Source organism: Passer montanus, unplaced genomic scaffold (genome assembly GCF_014805655.1).
Source record: "Passer montanus isolate IOZ18808 unplaced genomic scaffold, ASM1480565v1 scaffold52, whole genome shotgun sequence".
Classification (NCBI taxonomy): Eukaryota; Metazoa; Chordata; class Aves; order Passeriformes; family Passeridae; genus Passer; species Passer montanus.
The window spans coordinates 942,927-966,817 of NW_024370152.1; the positions used below are offsets into that span (position 1 = coordinate 942,927).

The following is a 23,891-nucleotide window of genomic DNA, read 5'->3' on the forward strand; positions in this document are numbered from 1 at the left end:
ATAAAAATTGTTTTCTCCTACATTCCGTTTTACAAAAATTCGCTCTGTTCCTCCAGAGGACTGGCCTTGGTCCTCCAAATTACTTCCACTAAAGGACTCAAGAACTTTATTTACTACTGAAGAATCTTTGAATGACTAAAGATCAGTAAATTAGAGAAAAATTGAAAAGGTAAGAAAAATGTGCAGTTCTGAGTAGAAGAGAATGAAAATTTCAAGTTGGTATAATTTAGAAGAGAATTCACTACCTCAACAGACAGGGTAATTTCATTATGGATTTTGAAAGGATGCTTTTCCACGAACATACATTATTAGCATTATCTTATATAATACAAACAATGCCAACATGTATGAAGTTTTGTTAAAAAGACAGGACAATGTGCCTGTTCTCAAAAAACTAATTCTACAGGCACAGAGTGAAGTAGTATTCATAAAATATGAACTGTCAAAGTAAGGGAGAAACAAGCCAAAGAAAACCGCAGAGAAAGCAGCAGGAAAAGGTAGTAAGGTGCATTTCCTGGCTTTTGCAGCAAGCACCATAGAGCTGTGGATCTATGCATTTCCCCCATAAGTAAATATAAGAGATGGTGCGGATGGTATCAGCTGAGGCGTATTTGTGAGGTTTTGCTTTGTTTTTAAAGAACAATAAAAAATTACCTCTCTCTAGCTCTCTGTCAGCCATGTTAACTTGTTATGATACTCATTTTGGATAGTCTTCTAACCAGCAACAGTAAAGAAATCTGGGCACAACTAAGTAGAAGTCTAGCTCTGAAAATAATACTACAGAAATTGAGACAGGAAGCAAGGCTCTGGAGAGACCTTAAAGCAGTCTTACAAAAGTTTAAGGGCACTACAAGAGAGATGGAGATGAACTTTCTACAGGTGCGTGTACTGACAGCACAAGGGGGAATGGCTTCAAACTGAAGGAAGATAGGTTCAGATTAGATATTAAAAAGAATAAGGGTAATTGGCACAGGTTGCACAAAGAAGCTGTGGACATATCATCACTGGAAGCATTCAAGGTCAGGTTAGATAGGGCTTTGAGCAACCTGCTCCAGTAGATGCTGACCCTGCCCCATGGCCAGGTGATTGAATATAGATTCTAGAACCATTCTGTGATTCTTGGAATCATACAACAAACCCTTCTACTGTGCTAGATTCTGTGAGGATATTCAGAATGACATGAAGCGTGACAAATGCAACAAATTCATCAAGGCTGATAAACAGAGCTTCTAAATGGAATATAATAAAAAACATAATAAACTGACAAATCATGAACATTGCCTTTCCCCTTTGTCAGATATAAAAGCTGAAGTCCGACGACACTTATTGTTTTATGATAAAGACACAGTCACCAAATAATTGCCTTGCAAGAAAATTTAGGACTAAGTCATTAGACTAACTAAACAACCTACCAGCTTTATCAGAATAAACATAAATATTGTGACAGAGCAATTTTAAAACATAGGATGGGTTGCAAGGTTTTAAGTCATCCTTCGCTTACATGAAAATAGAAATTCACGGAGTAACTTATCAACAAACAACTACTTTATCACAGTGTTTTGGAATACAAGTTTATTTCTAGGATACAATACAAGATACTTATTCCTTATTGGTAAACTACTCTGTTTTCTGCAGAGGAACAGGAGAGAAAGAAACATCTAAAAGGCTCCAGGTGGAGAACATATGCTACATCAACTGTCACAGAAGAGAGAACTAGGTATTCCACATTCCTTTAGCATGAAGGCACACTGCATTCTTGAATAGTTACACTGCCACAAATTGTATATGGCTTCAAGTTTATGCAGCACAGCTTTAATGTTCCCTCCATTTGTTTTGTTAAAAAAGCAAATCATCTGTTAAAGAAAAGCAGTCTAGTAAAACACATGCTTTTTGGCTGATGCACAATTTGAAATTTCAACTGAAAACCATTACAATATGTTTGAAACCTGCATATCAAGTTTTTTAAAAAAAAAAAAAAAGCCAGAGACAAACAGATACAAAAAAGTCAGCAAGTTTAACTTAATTATACTTCTACTTACAAGTATGCAAGCATTCTGTTACAGTAGTAGCATCAATCAGGTATCCATTGCACAGACGACAGGTTATATGGGCATTAATGTCCCAAAGCTTAATCTTCCTTGTTAGCATCTTTGGTGTCTGTGGAAGAGACGCATCATAAAACAACACAGCTGTAGTCATTTGGGAATAAATTATTAACTTGTGTTAACCTAGCTTCAGACTTTTGTACAATGTACATTGATGTGCAGGCACAGTGGTGGCACTAACTTTTATGTCACTTCACAGAAACTAAACAACGTAAACCCCACACTATTTTGCAAGTCAGTACTGCAAGAGCATAGAAAATGGCCCTTCTGTATGCTACTACTAAGTTCCTTTACCAACCAACAGACTCAGATTTAAAGTGAAACCTACTATCCTGGTAACTTGAGTCATCATAGTCAATCGAGTAATGATGTAACTCACAAAATATGGAGGAAGAAAATCCTCAAAGTAATTTCAGATTCAAAAATATTTTGACAATTCAAAAGTCAAAGCAACTGTTCAGTTTAACCACACTTTTAAGTGTTTGCCTATGTGAAAGCATAATTTTGAATCTGTCTCTCAACAATGGAGCTGGAAAGTAAACCTTCTGAAATCCCTTTTATTTAAACAGAAGTAAATTGAAGACTACACTACAGATTAAAATAATTTCATTGGCAGAGGAGCAGTTGATTGTGCTAAAACTAGAACTAGACATTTTTCCTTTCTTTTGAGCATAGGATGGCATAACCATCTTTAAAAGGGAAAAAAAATAGAAATCAAAAATGAAAAAGCTCATTTAACTTTTTTTTTGCAGTAACTCCAACTGCTTAGAGAGAAAACACCACACAAAGCCCATGCCTTTACAAACACACTGTTACATTTTAAACACAGCTGTTATTATTTTTTTCAAAACATTTTGAAAATTGTACTGTTACCAGAACTTGATCAGCATTCTACTTACCACCTACTATATTTGTTCTCGTACTGCAATAGTCACCAAATTATACTGTTTTCCTTTAAAGTGATTTTACTGTCCCTGGCTCACAAATACTGGTTTTCATCTAGCTCAGTTTGGAAAACATTTCAGAATTTGAATGGTGACACATGTTCCCCAAGTTTCACAGTGAACAAGGTTGTCTGATTTTAAATTTTGTCAACTTTCTTTGTCTATGTTCAGTGAAGTGGTACTAAGAAAAAGAAACAGCAAACAGCAAACTTCCACAATCTGAACTATGCCAGTGCAGAGAAGTACCAAATGTTCCACTGTAAACTGTAGAGAAACATATCCAACACCTATACATGTAAATCTGCATTGTCCTATACAAAAAAACTAGGAAGATTTCCAGGTCTTATTGTTAAGAATTAAACAATGGGAGAAAAAAAAAATCAGTATTATTTTATAGTATTTGAGATTTAGCTATAAATCTAGTAACCACCTATTAAAGAAGAATAAAAGAGCAGCTTGGTTTTGCAGCAGACAAAATAGGTGAGAAACATTTACTCAGAACCTGAATGACTTTCCTAATTGTAGAATTATTTTTAACCCTCTGAAAACCAGATGCACATTAAATCCTTTCAAGTTAGTACATGAGGTCATCAGTTAAACGCTACTACATGAGATATGTAAGTTTCTGTGGTGCTGAGGAAGAGCTATTCAACATCACTCTTCAAGAAGAGCTCAAGAGATGGCATTAAGCCACCAGTTAATTTGAAAGTGGGCATGCTAAAAAACACAATTCATGACAGACAAAAGGGAAATTAGCCTAAACAGATCCTGAAAAAGGCAGTATCAATACAACTAGCTGCTTGTCTAGGCAAGAATTGAGAAGGTGTTGAGAACAACCACAGGCAGAAATCCAAGCACTCCTAAGGCAGAAGAGCCAAAGACTTAACAGTGAAATCTGAAGCAAAGAAGTTTATTTTCTAGAAAAAAAATTACAAGTTTTCCTCCCAACAGTAGAGATAAATGCTGGCACTAGAAGAACCCTCAACAAACAAAAAAAAAATCAGATGGGGTATAATATTATGAGAACAGTGACTGAACCATACAACAAAAGCAAAAATAATACCAAATAAAGACCATTGTGCTAGAGGAAAAAAAAAGGGGATATCAAGAATAATATACACTTTTCCAACTTAATAGGAAAAAAAAAATCATACACATTTTGGCACTGGAAAAATGAGCATCTTCTAGAATATCAAGAGCAAGCCTATCAAATCAACCTTATGAAAATTTCATACACCTTTGAAGGAGGACAGAAAGTCGCTCTCATTAGATGTTTGAAGGACTGAGAATAAGAACTATTGGAAGAAGCAACAGAAAGGTAAGAGGTCTTTCCAGGACAGTAGACACCTCAAAAGGTGATAAAACCTACAGAAGGAGCTGCCTTCTTGCAGCTACTAAAACAGGAGAAGGATCTCTTCTCTGCTCATCCAGAGATCCAGACATGGTTGCTTCAGCACACCTTGAATCTCCCAATGAACAATGCAACTTTCAAGATCTATAAGGAAGCTATCAGTGTCATACTTTATTTGAGCATCTTCTACAATTGTGACCCACATCCTCCAGTCTTGGGAAAAAAAATAACTCAAAATGCCTCTCTTGCTTTTCAAAACAGTTAACCTCTTACAACAAGAGGACTTATTAAAAATTTTAAATGAATTAAAATAAAATTTTTAAAAAGCCAGACCACTTCATATATATTTAGAAAGGTAGAGAGAAGCTCACAAAAAATGGCATATTACCAAGATGTCAGTTCAGTCAGATAACATAAATGCTCAGACTTTGCAGAAAACTTGAATTGCTTCCTAGAGGGAAATAGAAAAAAAAATTTAGCAGAACTAATGACACATATAAAGAAAAATAGAGACACTTATGTTACAACCTCATATAAGAAATTAAATTCACTAATCATAGCAACTAATTAAAAACATAAAGTAATTCCATGTTATGTAAAGTAATTTCACATTTATCACCTGCTTGTTCTGTATCACTTCATAGGGAAGTAAAGAACATAATTGCAGATTTAATCATAAACTATTTTTTTCTCACTATTATTGCATTTGAAGATGATACACAGTCATACTAGAAAATACCAGAAATAGAAAAACTAAGCTACTACTCACAATGCTTAAGAAGAAACACTCCATGTGGATTGGAAGCTAATACAGGATGTCTTTCACGTTCCTATCTGGAATACACTATCAGCTCAGAAGGGGTGCTAGCAGTACTCGAACCACACATCTGTTCTTGGGAAGGCACTCCAAGATGCCCATGTTTCTACAGTCTAGTGCCAAACAAAAGTTAAGCACCACTTCTATTGTATAAGACAGCCAAGTTGTTATCATCCCACCAAAATCCATGCCAGTAATGTCACACAAACTGGAACAAAACAGCAAGACTACACAACATCCTAGACACCAAGTTTGACTAAGAATCATATAAGCTATTTTTCTATTTTCCAGACAAATCCAGGTCTCCCTTAAACAACTTCCTTTTGAAAAGGGCATATTTTTTCAAATCTGAATTCCAGATGACCTCTTTCACAGAACTTGTCTTCCCATCTCTCAAACAGTTGTATGCTGAAAAGAAAGCTAAAAATTAATTCACATGCCTCCAAAACAAGTAATCTAACCTTAAAAACAAAATCACAAGTTTAAATACATATTCCCAAGAAATTATGCAGCTTAAAAGCACAGACAGATATCTGGATAACACATTGAGCCACTTGGTCTGACCTCAGTTGACTCTGCTTTGAGCAGCTGGATTATATAGAATATCCTAAGTTGGAAGCGACCCATGGAATCATCAAGTCCAAATCCTGCACAGGACATCCCTAATGTCTCTCATGCGCGTGAGAGTATTGTCTGAATGCTTCTTGAACTCTGTCAGGCTTGGTGCTGTGACCACTTCCCTGGGGAGCCTGTTCCAGTGCCAAACCACGCTCTGAGGGAAGAACCTTTCCCCAATACCTAACCTAAATCCTCCCTGACACAGGTCATGCCATTCCCTCAGGTCCTTTTACAGGTAACCACCTCACATAAAGGACATGATCTTTTTGTAACCTGAATCATCATATGATTCTATGAATTTACTATCTCTGCCTATCCATGTATTAAACAAGCTGAACTTCTTGACTGATCTCAAGCTGCTGATGACTGTTAGAAAATCATAGAGACACTAATTCAATGAAGTTAGCATGAGCTCAATAGCGAACACATCTAAAGCTGCTGTGAAAAGAAAACACACAGAATCAGGTTGACAATTAAGTCATGCACACCAGCTTGAACAAATAGTAGAAGTTTACTTTTCCAAAGCACAACCTAGAGTGATACCTTCTTGCCTAAATATATATATATATATATATAATTTTTAAAAAATCAGACCAAAAACATATCTCCCAATTGACACTTCCCCCCCCAGAGACTAACTAGACTGTGCAGGATTTAGTAGAAGTAGCAAGCCTCTAAAAGAGACCATTACATTTGCATTATTTTGTAATATGACCTATCGTGCACTGTAGAAGATGCATGCACAAGAGCTTCCGAATCTTTCACAGGATCACAATCAAGTTCAGAAGCAAAAGTTTCACAGAAAGGTACCATCCTATATAAAAACAGGTAAATTCAGAGGACAGACCAAACTCTGAACATTTACAGCATCATTTTCCAAACCTAATAGCTCATTTGAACACTGTGAACCTCAGGCTCCCACTAAACCCCCACAACAGTTAGCAGACAAGAGAAAATACCATACCTTAATTTAGTTTTAGAAAGCCAAAGCCAAGAAAGGCAAATCTCTGTAAAACAGAAATTCTTTAGTTCTTCTAAATTAAATTGTTAGTTCTTATGAGATTTACCTGCTGAAATAGTAACCTATGACAGCAAGCAATCTCAAATGTTAAGAACTGTAGATAAGATTGAAACTTTCAATCCACTGACTTAACCATGACACTTGATTAAAAAATTTAAAGCCTTGTTTTGTACTTAGTCAACAAATGAACACTGGAGCCAAAACACAGTTCTTCTCCCTCAAAAGCATGTTGCCAGAATAGTAAGAAGTCACTACTCAGTTCTATAATCACCAAACTCTACTCAACTCACCAATAAAAAAAATTTTTAAAAAAACCCACCAAAAACAACAACAAAAAAAAGTAAAGCAAAGCAAAACAAAAAAACCAAACAACCCCCCCCCAAAACAAAAACCCACCTAAAAAAGACACACAACACATCAACCTGACCCTCACCTGTTTTTACAGGAAATGTACAATTCATAAAAAGTGTCCCTTGAACATGTCACATAGGATAATATTATAGATATAATGAAGTAAGCTCTCCAGGCTTCTCTAATCCAACCTTTTATTCAAAGCAGGCCACTTACATAGAATTACAGTGGGCTATTCTATTTCACTCAGAAATTGTTCAACAATTAAGATTCCACAGCCTCTTTGGGCAACCTTTTCCAGTCCCCAGCAACCCTCACTGGCAAAAAATGCTCCTACTGTCTCATAGGAATCTCCTGCATTGCAACTTGGGTACAATGCCTCTCACCCTACAAGTGTGCACCTCCAAGAGTAGTGCAGTATCCTCACCTTGATTTCTGTCCACAGATTGTGTAGAAAATAGCAATAACATCTTCCCTAATTCTTAGCATCACTTTCTTTAGGAGTTTTGTAAACACTGCATAAAAAAGAGCAACACCAAAATCTTACTCAACAGCTGAAGAGCCACTCTTAACCCAAGTTGTTAGTAATTCATCCTGGTTATTGTTTTGGAGGCAGAACAAATCAGCACTGCACTGCTTTAGAGAAAAAGAAGCCCTCTGAAGTGCTTAAAAAGAATTGAGAGATCCTGTTTTAAAAAGTTAAAAAAAGAAAATACTCACACCAATCTTTCTCTTACAAAGACAAAGCCTACTTTTCTAACATATGCCACCACATCTGCTTGAAATGGATGGAAGACATGGTAGAAGAATTCCATTTTGAATAGACAGTTTTCTTAACAGCTGCCAAACAATGAATTATTCAAAAACAACATACCAACAATGGAGAGAGAAGAGACACTTTCTTTCAGTGCTGGAACATGAAACCCCAAACAAACACAGAAAATGTTCCAAACATTCAGCTAATATGAAAAAAAGATAATTTGCAAAAAAGATTAGTATTTCTTCATCTTGGATCCAACTGACATTATTTTAAACACACTGCTGGCATGGTGTCAGCCTCTCACTGTCTGGATGTCTTACAAAACACCAAAAAGGGAATGAGGGCGTTTACAAAATCTGGACTATATTCCCAATTAAAAAACAAGCAAATAAATGAACCCCCACACACACGAAGTCATGAGAGGCTGAAAGGGGACACGCACATTTCAGAAAGTTGACTTGCTTTGTTTGTGCTTCATCCCCTGCGTCCACTAAGGCAGAGCTCTCTTAAGATGATCAAGCAAAAAGTTAAGCAACGTATTACAGGCCTCTCCACTAAAATTGATAAGACAAGCCTGTATATCTCAGCACAAGCTTTCACATTTCAGAGAGTTGTCAGCATTGAAACTATTATTCATGCAAGATTACAGAGAGGATCAGCAGATGGACTCCTCAGAAATACAGCCTTATCATTTATATGGAAACCAGTCCAAAATATTTTGGCCTACATGAGGCATACCTCTTAAAACAGCATTTCTTTTCAGAGTCTGCCATCCAGAGACCTGAAAAGACAGAAAAATAGTCTGAAAGTTAACATCCAAAATTCCTCAAAATACTGCTGCCACAAAGAAATACTCAGCTCACTAAATTTACCTAAGTATTTAGGTATCACTATTAATTTAAGAGAACAGTAGGGCAGAAGCACTGGTAAGCAAGAAAAGGGGGAAAAAACTGATCCTCAGGAAAAATAAAGAAAAATAAGATTTAACATAGTCTCCTACTAGACAAGGAAAATTGCTCAAAAATGAAGTCCTAAGAAGTCCTCTTATCATGTGACGGAAAAATAAAAGAAATTCATTATATTGAAAAATGACATGGAAAAATAACCAAATAAATAAGCAGATTTCTTAAACAACAACCTATGGACTAGAAAGTCTGTAAGAAAAGAAAACATTTTGAATTGAAGATGCACATTTAGATGAGCAGCATTCTCAGTTTTCAAGCTATACTTTAAAGTAATCTGCTCTTTGTATCTTAATCTTCCAAAATACTTTCAGGGAAATAACTAGTATTTCCAGAATCTCTAGCTATTTGCCAGAATAAAATTATATTTTTAAAAATAATAAAAAATAGGATCTTTGTTCTTTGGCTAAAGATGATACAGTCTCATGTGAGTAGGTAAGTTTGACAGAAGAAGCAATTTTTCTTATCGATTCACAGAGGGAAGATTCAGCTATTACAGTGACAGATAAAGAGTACTACTAGTTCCATCTTCCTGCTCCAAAAAGTCAAAGGTATAGCCGGTAGTTACTGATTTTGCTGTTTTATTGCTAAGGGAATTACAAAAACAATGACAAAACAAGCTGTTAATGACAGGACTTGACAAAAACTTAAGAAAAATGCCAATAAAAATATCTTTGCAGTTCCACTGTGAACTTCTTTGATTGAATTCAAAATAAAAAATTACTAGTAACTGGAAGCAGTACAGAGTTGCAGGAGATGCTCTTTTGTTGGAATCCACAAAAAAGATCCCCATTAAAGACACATAGCCCCTCACACAGCAGAATAAACTCTGTAAGACTTTATTTAAAAGATCTATTTTTCCAGCAAAATGTGGAGAACAGAGCAGTCACTCTGCTTCTAAAGAAACCAGCTCAGAGGCTTATCACAACTCTAAAAGCACATCACAACATGAACTCAAGTAACAAGTCTTCCAAAAGGCCTTGTCATGAATCTTCCCTCACTACTGCTGGAAGAGGAAAAGATTACACTTTGGTTCATGTGGAAAAAGGAAGTGGTACTCAATTTGTGAGAAAAAAAACAACAACCAAATTCATCTTAAATCATCAGTATATTCTTCCAGTTCTAGTTACAGGGTGATAGTGATACACTATGAAAGCTAACAACAGGGAAATTCAGTTCCTTTTTAGATCTAGATGGATGCTGGAGACTGGGCAAGTGGATTATTGTACTGATCTTGCAAAAAGTTAGAAGTGAGTATTAATATTTCCTTTAAAGGATTTCTTAAGTGCTGTGATTGCTATTAACAACTTGTCAGATTATCAAACTGAAACTGTAGTTTGTACCACCTAACTTTATGGTACAAGACAGGAAGTCATTGTTACCAGGTACAAATTCAGAACTGAAGAGAATGGCAGATGTACAAACCGCTACAACTTTGCTCTATTTTAACAGAATAAGCATACATATTTTTCTTTTGCTGAAACTTAGCACAATAACGTTAATTCATTAACAAACAGAAGGATAATGCTCACAGTGGGGAAACCCTGAGGAAAACAACTAAATGTAGCAAATAATAATAATTTAGCTGAATAATTTTGCTGAAAGGTACTAAAGTCATACAGCACCAAAAGCTGAATGACAACTGTACTGAAAGCAACAGGTATACCCCAACTCACAAGGACAGTATATTTAAGGTGAAAGTCATATCTCTAAGAACAAAGCACTACAACAATAGAACTTTGTTCAGATTCAAAACTAAGTGTGGAAAAGAAAAATTTTAAATCTGATGCTCATGATTGTGTGGCATACATTGAGCATAAGCATCTCACTTTTATGAGATCATGAAAATCAGGCATCTCACTCAGCAGACAAACCTAGATTTTCAATGAGCTGAATTTAAGTGCAGGAAAAGAAGTGCCCTTGCTATGGCAAACAGTTTTGTTATCCTCAAAGATGACCAACAAATACTGATAAATTAACATTTTAACTATAATTTAAATATTAACATTAAATTATTAAGTACTATTATATATGTTAAATTCTAATAGCTGTTTCTAATTCCACAAACTATACTAGCTGAACAGGCCTGGAAATAACTTATTCTGTAAAGACAGAATTAAAAAATGGCTCCTGATATTGTGAGCACAACCATGTAAAGAGAGAACTAACGCAATTACTTATCAGAGCTAAGTCTAATTTACACTTCTATCACAATGCCAGTAAAGTGATGTATGGTCATGAGGTCAGAGATTATGAAGAAATACAAGCACAGAATGTGTCTTTTTCAACTACCTGGATTAAAACAAAAATAGTCTGTTATTCTAATCAGCTGCAATAGAAAGAAGGTTTTAATGACTGAACAAACAGACGTCTGTTCCATAAAGAAATTTATTTAAAAGTAACTTATAAAAATAATATGGTGACCTGCAACAGATGAAGAGTAACAGTTAAATGAAATTAATCAAAAAGCTCACCAACTTAAAATAAAGTACCTTTCTCTTTTACAAGTTTTTCCATTGTAGGGCAAGCTACTTATCAGTCAGACATTTACTTCAAGAGAAGTGGAGAAGCAGGTCACAGTCCTACTTCCATCCCTAGAAATGTCAATACAGCCTGTACAGAGCGTTCTGAAGAAGGATGAGGATATTAACTCAGGTAAGCAACTTAAGATGGAGGACACGATTTCAACAGATGGGCAGACAAAGAAAACAGTACTGTGGTTGCTTTTGCTTCAGATACCAAAGTTTTTTATTTCAACTGTCGTCAGATGTATGTTGTTGAACTTTTACTTTGAAACAATATATAAGCAACTTACAAAACAGCACAGTGACTTCAAACATTAGCAGTGAGAAATTTTGGCTGGGTTTAGCAAAATGGTATAAGAGAAGATATTCTGTCTTTTAAAATGAGTTTTAAAATATTGGAAGCTCCAATAAAACTCTTCTATGTTGTTTCATAGAAGAAACTACTAGAAACAAACCCTTTTGTTGAGCAGAAAGAAATAGACTAAAGACTTAAATTTGCTGCAGCAAGCTTAGTTACGAATGCATGTGCAGATTTTTATGACTTAATTCAAGAGAATAATTACATGCTAAGGCAGAATATATATCCATGTACTTTTTTTTTAATTCCTCACAAGGGATTTTTCTCATTCCTGGGAATGCCCTAACACCACCAGATGGCACCAGTACTCTACCTTCAATAAAGCAGCTAGCTGTATCTTAGTAACTGAGCACAGAAAAAAACAGGACTGCTCTGAAACAGAAAGAAATAAATTAATTAAACCAACACATTCACCATAATTTTCACGATGGAGACTTCCAGATCCTGGTGTGTCCCTGGAAGCCACCCAGACTCGTTTGGTCACCCCAACAGTCAGTTCCTCCATCTCCCCCTTAAGACACACATGCCTGTCCATGCTGGTGAGCTTGGCTGGTTTGTCAGTAGTACTCACTCAAATTACTATAATTGCTGGCACTATAAACCACAGATTCAGCCAAGCACATCACTAAACCATGTCCTTTAGTGCCACATCTAAACATCTTTTAAACACCTGCAGGGTTTCAACACTGCCCTGGACAGCCTGGTTTGATGCCTGACCACTATTCGAAATCTTTCCAAATATCCTGTCTCACCCTCACCTGGCATAGTTTGAGGCCATTTCCTCTGATTATATCACTTGCTTCCTGGGAGAAAAGACTGACCCCCACCTAGGGTCAGCCTCCTCTCAGGTGGAGAGTGAGAGCCTCCTTTCTCCAGACTAAACAACCTCAGCTCGCTCAGCTGCTCTTCAACAGGACTTGTGCTCCAGACCCTTTCACCAGCTCCTTTTCCTTCTCTGGACTTGCTCCACCACCTCAATGTCCTTCCTGTCATGAGGGGCCCAGAACTGAACACAGAACTTGAGGTGTGGCATCACCAGTGATGAGTATAGAGGGACAATCACTGCCCTGGTCCCGCTGGCCACACTATTGCTGATACAGGCCAGGATGCCATTGGCCTTCTTGGCCACCTGGGCACATGCTGGCTCATGTTCAGTTGCTGTCAATCAGCATCCCCAGATCATTATCTGCTGGAAAGTTTTCCAACCACTTTGCCCCCAACCTGTAGCACTGCATGGGGTTGTTTTGATCCAAGAGCAGGACATGGCACTGGGCCTTGTTCAGTTTCGTATCTCTGCCTCAGCCTACCTATCCATCCTGTCCAGATAACAGTGTAGAGCCTTCCTGCCCTCCAGATCAACACTCCCACCCAATCTGGTATCATCTGCAGGCTGACTGAAGCAACACTTAATCCCCAGATACAGGTTGTTGATAAAAACATTAAATAGAAGCGGCCCCAATACTGAGCCCTTGGGAACACCACCTGTGACCAACAGCCAGCTGGATTCAATTCTATTTCCCACCAATCTCTAGACTTGCCCATCCAGAGAGTGTTTTAACCAGCAAAGAGTGCACTTACCCAAGCCCTAAGCAGCCAGTTTCTACAGAATACTGTGGGAAATGGTGCCAAAGGCTCTACTAAAGTTCATATAAACAAGATAATCCCTTCCCTCATTCACTAAGCGGGTCACCTTGTCACTGAAGGAGATCAGGTCAGTCAATCAAGATTAAAAACTAGGTCAATACAAGGCCAATATAAAAGTTATCAGAATGCATTTACCTTTCATGAAGTGATTAGGAAGAAAATCACCATGCCGTCCTTCTCCAGGATAACATCCATATCTATTTTCGTTTTGTGTATTCCAATACTTTGGAAGGACAAGGTGCATGGGCATGCTGGGATATTTCACTGTTCCTTAATAAACCAGGAACCTTCTCTAGCAGGAATAACTTTATAAGATGAGGAAAAGTTATGGAATCCTTCCCAGTAATTCGTATTACTGCACGCTTGTGTCAGAGGTACTGCTTCCAAGAACAATGGTTACCAAACACATTCAGACATCCTGAGAACACAGCTAAGCAAAAGAGAAGGTTGGTAGGAGAAGAAAAACTGGAGCAGTACTTAAAGCTCTAGACTATCACATTTTTCTCCCTGAAATACTCCCCAGGTCTAAGTTTATTTATTTCAATTCCAGTTTAGAGGAAATCAAAAAAGGGGAAAAAGCCCAGAAAACCAACCAAGGACAAAATCCCCACCTTATTTTGCACACAGCAAGTAAAAATATCCTTGATACAGACAGATTAAAATTCCTAATTTATACAAGAGCATTACTATTGTCACAAGAATACTGGAGAAAATTGTTCAAAAACCAAAGCCTATGATCCTAGTTTTAAAGTGACTGTGTGAGTTGGTACCTTAAAAGGCTGTTTAGATCTTGTTATTTGGCTTTTTCATCTCTAGTCTTGGTTCTGGAACTAAACAAATACATGAAATGTTTCTTTTTTTTTTCTCCCTCCCTGCAACCAGCTGGCAACTCAAATAAACTCTATCTGAACATTTCTGTGTAAAATTTCTTATACACAGGAAGTATAACTTGATCTTTAATATTGCTACCCAAGAGACTGATTCAGTGATGAGCTTTATGCTAGACAGATTTTTACTCTAAAAGTTCTTACTATTCACTAGACAATTCCCATTTCACATTTATGATCAAAAGACAAAGAGCTGACAAGTCAACCAAAGCATAAATAATGGGATCTTTAGAAACTTATTTGTAATTAAGTTTGCCATGTTATTTTAGAGAACTTGGATCATGATTAGTGGTAACGTCAACTATCAGATAATACAAAACAAAGAAGTCTTCAAAAAAGAAAGAAGTGGTGTAATAACACCACAAAAACAAAGAAGTAGTGTGATTACACCACTTTCATGAAAATATCCTTGAAAATCACCATGTAGTATTTATTTCTTTGATCTATTACATTCAAGAGAACCTGGCTCTTTTTTTGAGAAAACTTGACTAATTGGTTAAAGAGAAACTACTCAAGATATATTCACAACATTACTAATAGTTGCATTAAGGTGGCTTAAGAAAAGTTCACCCCAAAGCAAAACACACTCACTTTTACACACAGTTAATTCATTTAACTGTAAAATAAAAGACAGCACTGATAATAAATTACATGTAAAAACTGACACAAATGTTTGAGATAAAGTAGAAGCAACAATAAGGACACAGAAGCATTAAATCTACCCATCAACTCTTTATTCACATCACATATTTTCTTCTATGTTACAATGAGAAGCTGATCTATCTGGTACTTCTCCATCAAACATGTCCAGAGAAAATGAAACAGGCCCTGTAGTAAATTGTCAAAGCAGCAAAGATGTTCAAAATGTATGCTTACATGTCATTAGTGAAAGGCATAATGAAGAAAAGAAGGATTTCATTTAAGACAGGAGAAATAGCATTGAAGTTGAAGTCTAAGTGACTAAGTGACTCAAAACTAGGTCCCACAACCCCTCACAAAAATTTTGGTAACATTTTATGTCATTTCAATCTGAAGAATGAAACGACAAACATAAAATACCACCCCCTCCCAGCTGTCACAGGAATTAACTTCCTTAGAAAATTTGTAAGATATAAATACTATCAAAATGTTATACATATCAAAAATAAATTTAATTCCCCACACACAAAGTGATCACCACAAACAACAACAAGAAGGACCACTCAATCTCAGTTTGCCAAATATCTTAAAAATCTCATTTACTAGACATGTATTTAATACCAGGGTTGAATACAATGACATTTTAATGTAAGGTTTTATTTCAGTATTTTCTCTTACACATTGCTTAGATTTGGAGTCTTTATTAAAATTAATTGACTGCATTAGAATCCTGAACTGTGAAGGAACCTGTTAAATTTAGCTAAAAAACGGTTGCAAAACTGATCCATCAATGTGTTTGCAGCCAAAGAGATAAACAAATACCAAAATCAAAGTAAGAGTTCTTTAAATTTTCAACTGACAACAGATGCTTAAAAAGCACTAAATTTAGGAAGATGCATTGAAAATCAAGTAAGTAGCCATTATTCCTCTAATAAAATCAACTACAGACAATAAATACCTATTTGTCAGAAAAATGGCAACACTAGAGTTATTATACACAGTGTTTACTTTAAAAACACATCTACATCTTCACCTACCAATAACATAAGACTTCAAAGAAGAAAAACATAATCCCTGTACTAAGATTCATATTTCATCTTCAACAAATAGAGTTTCATTAGATTCATTGTAGACTTGAATTCATAGATGCCAAGACTTAACAGCATAAAAACCCCACATGGACAGATGCGCAGTACCTTCTGTCCAAACATGTGAAAGCACAGGCTTCAAACATTGACAGTATTTACTGCAGCCATAATCAGATAGAGACTAATCCAGAATGTATCAGGGGCCAACTTAAATAGCTACAGTCTGCCTTAAATGCAATGTTGTAAGCTACTAAGTAAAGCATCTTTTAAAATACAGTTCAATTCTATATCAACACATTAAGGAATAATGACATGAAACTGGACCAAGTATCAGAACACTGTGAGTAAAAAAATCCCTCTGTCTTTCCTATATTCACCTATCACATCCTGATCTGAGAGGGCTATATAAATGTTACTTACAAGATAAGGAGAAAACAGAAGGAGTTATTTAAATTAAATATACACTGGGAAAAAACCACATGCGCAAACTATCAGAGTATATTTAGGTGGGCTTTAGAAAAATGTTCCCAAATATCTGTAATACTTTTGTATTTCACATAATGTAGAAATGTAATAAGGAACTTTGTTTGTTTACTTAAAGACAGACGGAGAGTGAAGTTAACATAATAATCCAGACAGTGTTTCAGGCTTTACAGTTTCTCTTTGATACAGCAAGGTCACAGCAAACACAGCAAAATGACAATAAAAGTGGTTTTTTTCTTCTCGTTATGCCAGCTGCAGAAAAACAAATGCAAATGATGTCATACTCTCAACTCTGACTTGCAGCACAACCATTATTTAACCCCTCCCATAAAGACCACCTGTAACTTCTCCAAATCTTTATTATAATGAAGCCTGCTACAATTTTGCTGCAGGACTACATCATGAGGAAAGAAAATGAAACTGCATTTAAAATGTACAAATGGGAATTCAACAGAGCGGAGAAATAAGCACCCTGCCTCTCTATAGGAAGCTGGAGACAGATTTTGGCATTAGCTGCCTTCAGCTCTGAAGGCAAAAGCAAACACAGTGCAAAGCAATTAAAGATTAAGGTTTTCCTGATGTCGAGCAATGATGATTAAAAATTGTCTTATATTAATATGCATAAAGTACCAATACCGAATCAGAGCTGGCATTTTAAAAAGTTCTGTTTAGGAAGAAGAGCAATGCAAGTGAAAAATAAGAGAATGGAAGATTTTTGAAGTAAGGAACATGTACATACATACACACTAAATGCAACATCCTGGCCTACTTACTTGATTGCTTCCCACCTACCATCACTACTGTCAGCCCCAGTGCATTATTCCCCATATCCTTCCTCCTCCACTTTTTCTACTGCCTCAACATTTCTTAGAGTCAGACAAGGGATAAATATGTATTACATCCACCCAAGACACTGGAAGTGTTATTATGGAAGAGATCACATTCCCACAGTTCATCAATAGGAAGCTTTTCAAGTAGCAACAGATGGCAGGCATTTCTTACCAGAAATAAAACATTATAATGAATATAAAGTAATACTTTATTTGAGAATTTTTATAGGTACTTTCAGTTTTCTTTAAATAAGAGTATTAACTTAAAAGTTACAGTAAGTGCAGTTGCAGTGCTTTTACTTGAGCTTGTAAGTCACAATACAGATTTCACTGTAAAATGATATCTTATCTTAAAATCAATATTCAAAATTTGTTGAAACTAATCCAAAGACTGCTGCTGTTACAAAAGAAAAAGGATTTTAAAAAAGGGGGCTGACTACTGAAAAAATATTCATCCTAGAGAAAGAAACATTAATTATAAAGGCCATGTATTCCTGTAGCTAGTCAAAAATGTACAAAACACAAGATAAATCTAATTCTCAGAGTACTTTCACATTGGCTAATATTTTTTCCTATTATTTTACCGAGGTGTATTAGGATACTAGGGTTTGGAGTATTGTTTGTTATATAGTGGTTCATCTCAAAACCATGCATGCTACAGTCAGTATTCCTAAACTGTATTGGTCATATGTATTAATATTGTAAAGCTAGACTGTAAAGCTCAGTAAAGGGGGTAAAAAGGTGATTATACTCTTCAAGGTTTCTTGAACGATATTTGAAATGGCAGTAAGCATACTACCAGAAAAATATAGGGATATTTAGTATTGTGAATTCCTATAATTTAAACATACTTTTTCCACATCAACATTTCCTTCATCAGGCAGGATGTAGACAACTGGCTAGCCAGCCAAATTTCAGATGCAAGATACTGAACTGCATTAGTATGAAACCCTAATTACTGGGATCAGATTCACAAGCTTTTGACCTAGTACTGAATTTCTGTAGCTTGGGAGGAAAGGTGTCTGGGCAAAAGATCTGCACAAAGCAGCAGTCTCTCTGGAGACTCAAAGTGAGAGCATATGAAGTGGCCCTATTGCAACAACACAAAATTTTCTAAGTTTTGTTGTACCTGCAGTGCCAGCTGTTATGGGAAATGTGATTCTTTCATTTTTGGCTCCAGCCTTCCGAATCATTCATTCCTTTTAACCTCTGAGACAGGTAATGCAGTGGGCAGAGCAGGAGTCAGCAGCACAAAACCAGAGGGAAAGAAAGGGCAAGACAAAAAGGTTTTGAAAACAACAAAACACCTTTAAAACCTGGTGTCTTGTACTTGTTTTTGCTGTGCTTATACTCAGTATCAAAGAAATTAAGGATGTACACCTAACTATAATGTCAGTTATTTCACTATTAAGCCCATTTAGAAAGATTTAGATTAAGCCCATTTAGAAAGAGGATGAAATTTATTACTGAGAATTTTATGCCCTTCTTTTACACACCCCGATATACTAAGTACCATCTCCAGGGGGAAAAAGGTGTTAAATATAAAGAGTCATAGGACAAAGAATTATTCTTCGTAACTTTTGTGCTCATCTGTTAACAGGGAGGGCATGGTCACCTACAAACACCTACAGTTTGTGTTTCAGCCCAGTCACTACCTTGCCCTCCACATAAACCATTTTGACACAGTTGCTTTCACTAAGAGCAGCTACTATATCCAATGCAATTAATGCATTTAATGTGTCTATATTACATGATGTTTTGGTAATGTAAGACATTTCCATTTCATTCTGGTAAGACTTAGGCAGCTGCAACATAAACAGAGAAGAACTACGGGAAAATGAGGAAACACTGCCTCAAAGCAAATCTTTCATTTGGTAATAGAAAACCTAAGAGAATCTCAAGCACTTGTAATATAATACAAATAGAAATGGTAATTTAGTGATCTCAAACCTCTAAAATATCACAGTTATTCTTTGCTTTTTATTTTGGTGGGTTTTTTAAAAATCAAATGGACTTATTTGTAGTTTACTGTAAAATACCTGGATGTACACAAAGTCCTATATAACTAGTAAGGTATAAATTTAAAATGAAATTTCATTAATGAAACCTATACTTAGAAAAGCTTTTATAAATGACCTTGTCAGTAACATTCCTTGCAAGAAAAGTATTTTGTGGCACCTTACATTAGAAAACATGTTTTCTTAACTAACATCTAGCTTGTCTTGATTACCAGACTTTAGAATTTCACCACTGTACTGTTCAAAATGCTCCTAACAGAGTCACATTAAGACAGTACCTTCCAGACAGGTAGTGCTGTTTCAAAGCTTAGAGATGCTTTGGAAATGGCTCCAGTCTGGGGATGGTCTTCTGCAGGACTGCTAAATTCACTTATTCACAGGAAGGTTAATGGAGAACTTTGCTCAAGCAAAGAGGATGCACTGCATGGTGAAAACTGAAATTTGTTTGGTAGCAAAACACCACTACCTTGGCTCCTCAGTCTGTGAAACCACTTCCTTCATTTAGGTGCTTTCCAGACCCTTCTTCCAATTAAAACATGCTTAATTGTTTAGATCATGAGATGATCATGACAAGGTCTTGACACAGCCCTGAGAACAAAGTAACAAATACAAGGACACAGAAAAAAATTTGTGCAACAAAAGATAAAATTCTCTGCAAGATAGCTTGAATAAAAACATCTGTCTGGCAAGATTTTATCCAACTAAACATTTTCCAACTTCTGACAAAGAAACACTGATTTAATTACATTTAAATTACTCTTTATATTCTGCTATTTCCTTTTTTAGTGCTGAGGTCATTTCCAATCAACATCCATTTACAAGCATGGATAAAACTGGGAAGCAGTCTTAGAGTGCCAAAGTTCCCAAAGTCTTAAAATAGTATAAAAGCAAAAAACATTACTGCAGAAGTGAACTTACTTTCTGAAATGAACACTACTATGACCTCCTCTAAATAAAATCTGTCTCATTATTAGAAATCAAAATCACTGCTAGAGGCCTCCTGGCTTTTGAAGAAAAGACTACTCTTGAGTGCTATCCCAGATCAAGTCTTGACAAAATGGTATGGAGACATTTGTCATACACCGTGTTATGAATAGAAAATTATATTTTTTTTAGGTTGCAGAGTTAAAAAACAAGTCAGACCAGTTGTTGTAAGCTATTTTCACTCCTAAAGAGGAGTGCGCCCTGGGGTGTTAGACAAAAAAGCCAGGAATCTGCGACTCTCCTGTGAGGACGGAATCCCCAGCTCTGTCTGCAGACCAGCAGACAAAGCTGCATCACCCTCCTTCTCCGTGCCACACCTGGGAGCAGCGGCGGCGTGGGTGCGACCCGTCAACTTCTCCCCACGTGAGCTGATTCTTCTTAATAAAGGCATTAAAAAGGAGAAAGATCTCCTGCCCATTTATTTCACACCGGAAGAATATATGCCAGCATACTACATGTTAAGAATATAGAGATGTAAACTACAAGTCATTAAAAAAGCACTTTGTTTCACACAGAGCAAGAGATCCTTGACTTCCAGTAAGTAAAACTGAGATCAAAACCAGCCCTGAATCTCATGAAGAAAAAAAATCTTCAGTGAGATTTTACTACCTGATTTCACATCACTTTTTGAATGTTTAATATCCATGCACTTCAGAGAAGTAATTTAAGGTCTTAGCCACAGCTGAAACAGAATGTAATATTCATTATGAAGACCTCTGCAGAACAGATGGACAACCCAAAATAACAAATTACTTTCAGTTGTCATTTGAATCTGATGGTGTACCTTTGAATTGATTGCTCTGACTCCATCCAGACAAGAAAACCAGGGATGGAAAAGTTTACCATGAAGAAGAAAGAAGCCTTATGGATCTGTGCCATCAACTCCTCAAAATCTTTAAGCTGTGGTGGTCTTTGCCTTCCTCATTCTACTTACACATATATGTTTTAACTTTCATTGTTGAAAAATCCTAATCATACAATAAAAACATCCAGTTACATAAGAAATTAAATGTAATTCTATAACCCCAGAAATCAACCACTTATTAACAAAGACAAGAAAAATGTGTATCCTTAGTAAGTAATTGTATGATAACCTGAGTACTAGGATTTTTATCTTTCATCACAGATCTCTACCAAAAACAACAATTTTCTCTATCATTTGTTTCTGAAACAGAGAGGAAGAATATTCATAAAATTGTCATAAGACAATTCCCCTTGCTATCTATTAAAAGGTCCTTAAAAATTCAGGTTTTCAGTCACCTGACTCCACTTACTGGCCCAGGTACACTGGCAGAACAGTAAAAGAGTACCTGTTAGACTATGTAGTGACAGGCCAGAAGCTACCAGCTGGGAAGAAGCAGAAGGGTACTACAATTCAGCTGAAGACACATTTTACCAACAATCACTTTTTCACATTCCCATGTAGATTAAGCCCAGATAGCAGCACTTGATGGCTAATTAATCCAAAGATTTGAAAGGGCCTGAGAAACTACATACCCTTTGGTTAAAAAAATTAAGTGACTAAAGCTTTCAACTTCACTGATCTGTCCAATAATTGATTCTGTGCTGATGACAAAAGAAGATGTTTCTAGAATTGCTCCATAACCTGCAAGTGGTTAGCAGGTACTCTGGAGTCTTTGTGGATTTGAATGTACAGACAGTAAATTACAAAAAATTAGCTATCCATGTACCATATAATTCAAATTATAAAGGAGCCTTGCAAAATTTTTCTTTTCTTCCTGAAAGCCTGGGAGGACTCTAAGATGCACTCTGTTCATATGTTTCTCCCATTATTCTGACATTCAGCTCTTTCAGATATAAATTGTGGCAATGATACAACAAACTCAAAGTCTCCTTTGAACTCTTGCTGCAGCAGCTTTCTTACCCCAGACACAATCCTCATGTCTGGCAATGAGAAACAAACAAATAGTTTACATTATTTATTTCATATTAAATACTACAGCAGGAGTGTAACCAAGAGAGCAAAAAAGCTATTTTTCTTTCCACCTACAGCTGTTCAGTCCTTCATTTCTTTCAGGATTTAATTCCCTCAATTCTTGAAGTCTTGAAACTTTGCTTTTGAAAGCATTTTCCATCTTTTTTCCTCTCTCAAAACAAATGTAATTGTTAAAGTGACATCATGCTTAGTGAATTAAGTGGGGGGAAGAAAGAAGAACAAGGGAAACTTTGGCGTGATGGCATTTGTCTTCTCAAATGACAGTTAAAAGTGATGGGGCCCTGCTCCTGGAGATGGCTGAACAACTGCCCATAGGTAGCAGTGAATTTGTTTTCTTGTTTCCACTGCTTCTGCACACAGCTTTTGCTTTCCCTGTTAAACTGTCATTATCTAAACCCATGAGTCTTTTTAGAGTACACCCTTACGATTCTCTTCCCCCTGCTGCTCCAGGGGAGTGGGTGAGCAGCTGCATGAGGCTTGGTTAAACTGCGACAGTACTTTTTTGCATCAGATATTAGGCACAAAGGGTTCAAGGTAATGACAGATTCCATTCCACGTATTAGACTGAATATATAGCTTTTAGTACTGTTCAGCTGGTAAACAGCAGCCTCCTGAGCTTGCCTTGGGGCTTGCTTTCCTGACATGTATTAAGAGCCTAGTGCTTGCCAGTGCTTGCTTTTTGCTTTCACTGCTTTCTGTACTGCTACACTGCTTCTCACCTTCCTGAATTGTGCCTGGGAACACTCTGGTAACACCACATCGATGTGCCTGGGCTGGCAGATGGCCAGGGTAGTGCTACTGTGCTGACAGGTTAAACTTTGATCTGAGTTTGAGCTGAAGAGACTGTGATGTGTCCTCCATGGTGGAGGAGTGATCCACCTGCAGCCCATGTAGAATCCCCTGCTAGAGCAGGAAGATGACTTAACAAGGCTGTGACCTTGTAAGAAGCCCAGGCTGGAGCAGGTTTGCTGACAGGACCTGTGTCTCCACAGGGAACCCTCACTGGATCAGTTTATGAACAACTGCAGCCCATGGCAAGGACCCACGTTGGACAAGTTCAAGAACAACTGTTTCCCATTAGTGGGGCCCCACACTGGAGCAGGGGAAGCAGAGTCCCTTGCAGCCTGTGCTGAAGACAATGGTAAGGCAGGCTGTGTCTCTGCTGCCCCGGGAAGGCCTCCACTAACAGTGGACTCTTTACAGGAACCCCCTTGGAGCCAGGCTGGGGACAAGAAAAGGATTTCACTGCAATACTACACCCTATAAACCCAAAAGGACCAGGTGTGAAGATTATAATGGATATGTCATTAAATTGTTACAATCCATTCCCTGAATTGTATGTTGCAGGAATAAATATAACAGGAACTTCTCAAACCAATGGAGGAGAAGCCTTCCAGATGTCCAAGCACAGCAGTGACACAATCTGAGCTGGCTTTGGTGCCCAGTAATTGGACTAAATTAATTGCATGCAACACACCTCCTCTCCTGTCCTGAGTAACTAGCATAACAGATGGAGCCTGAAGTCGTGGACTAAATGAATGAAAAGATA

At 36.8% G+C, this 23,891-nt stretch overlaps 1 protein-coding gene across 11 annotated transcripts in view; it reads right to left on the reverse strand.

The window, feature by feature from the left end:
- PCGF3 (polycomb group ring finger 3) overlaps positions 1-23,891 on the reverse strand; it is a 55,481-nt gene that overhangs the window by 18,843 nt on the left and 12,747 nt on the right. For 2 of the 11 annotated variants that reach the window (XM_039724091.1, XM_039724093.1), the window contains 3 exons: positions 8,706-8,748; positions 4,789-4,851; positions 2,040-2,157 (listed from right to left, as the gene is read on the reverse strand). In XM_039724091.1, coding sequence (XP_039580025.1) covers positions 2,040-2,148 — 109 coding nt within the window. In that variant the 5' untranslated portion in view covers positions 2,149-2,157; positions 4,789-4,851; positions 8,706-8,748. Of the gene's footprint in view, positions 1-2,039; positions 2,158-4,788; positions 4,852-5,169; positions 8,049-8,705; positions 8,749-23,891 lie in introns of those variants that run through there. The other 9 variants (XM_039724096.1, XM_039724095.1, XM_039724097.1 and 6 more) reach the window with 6 other exon arrangements.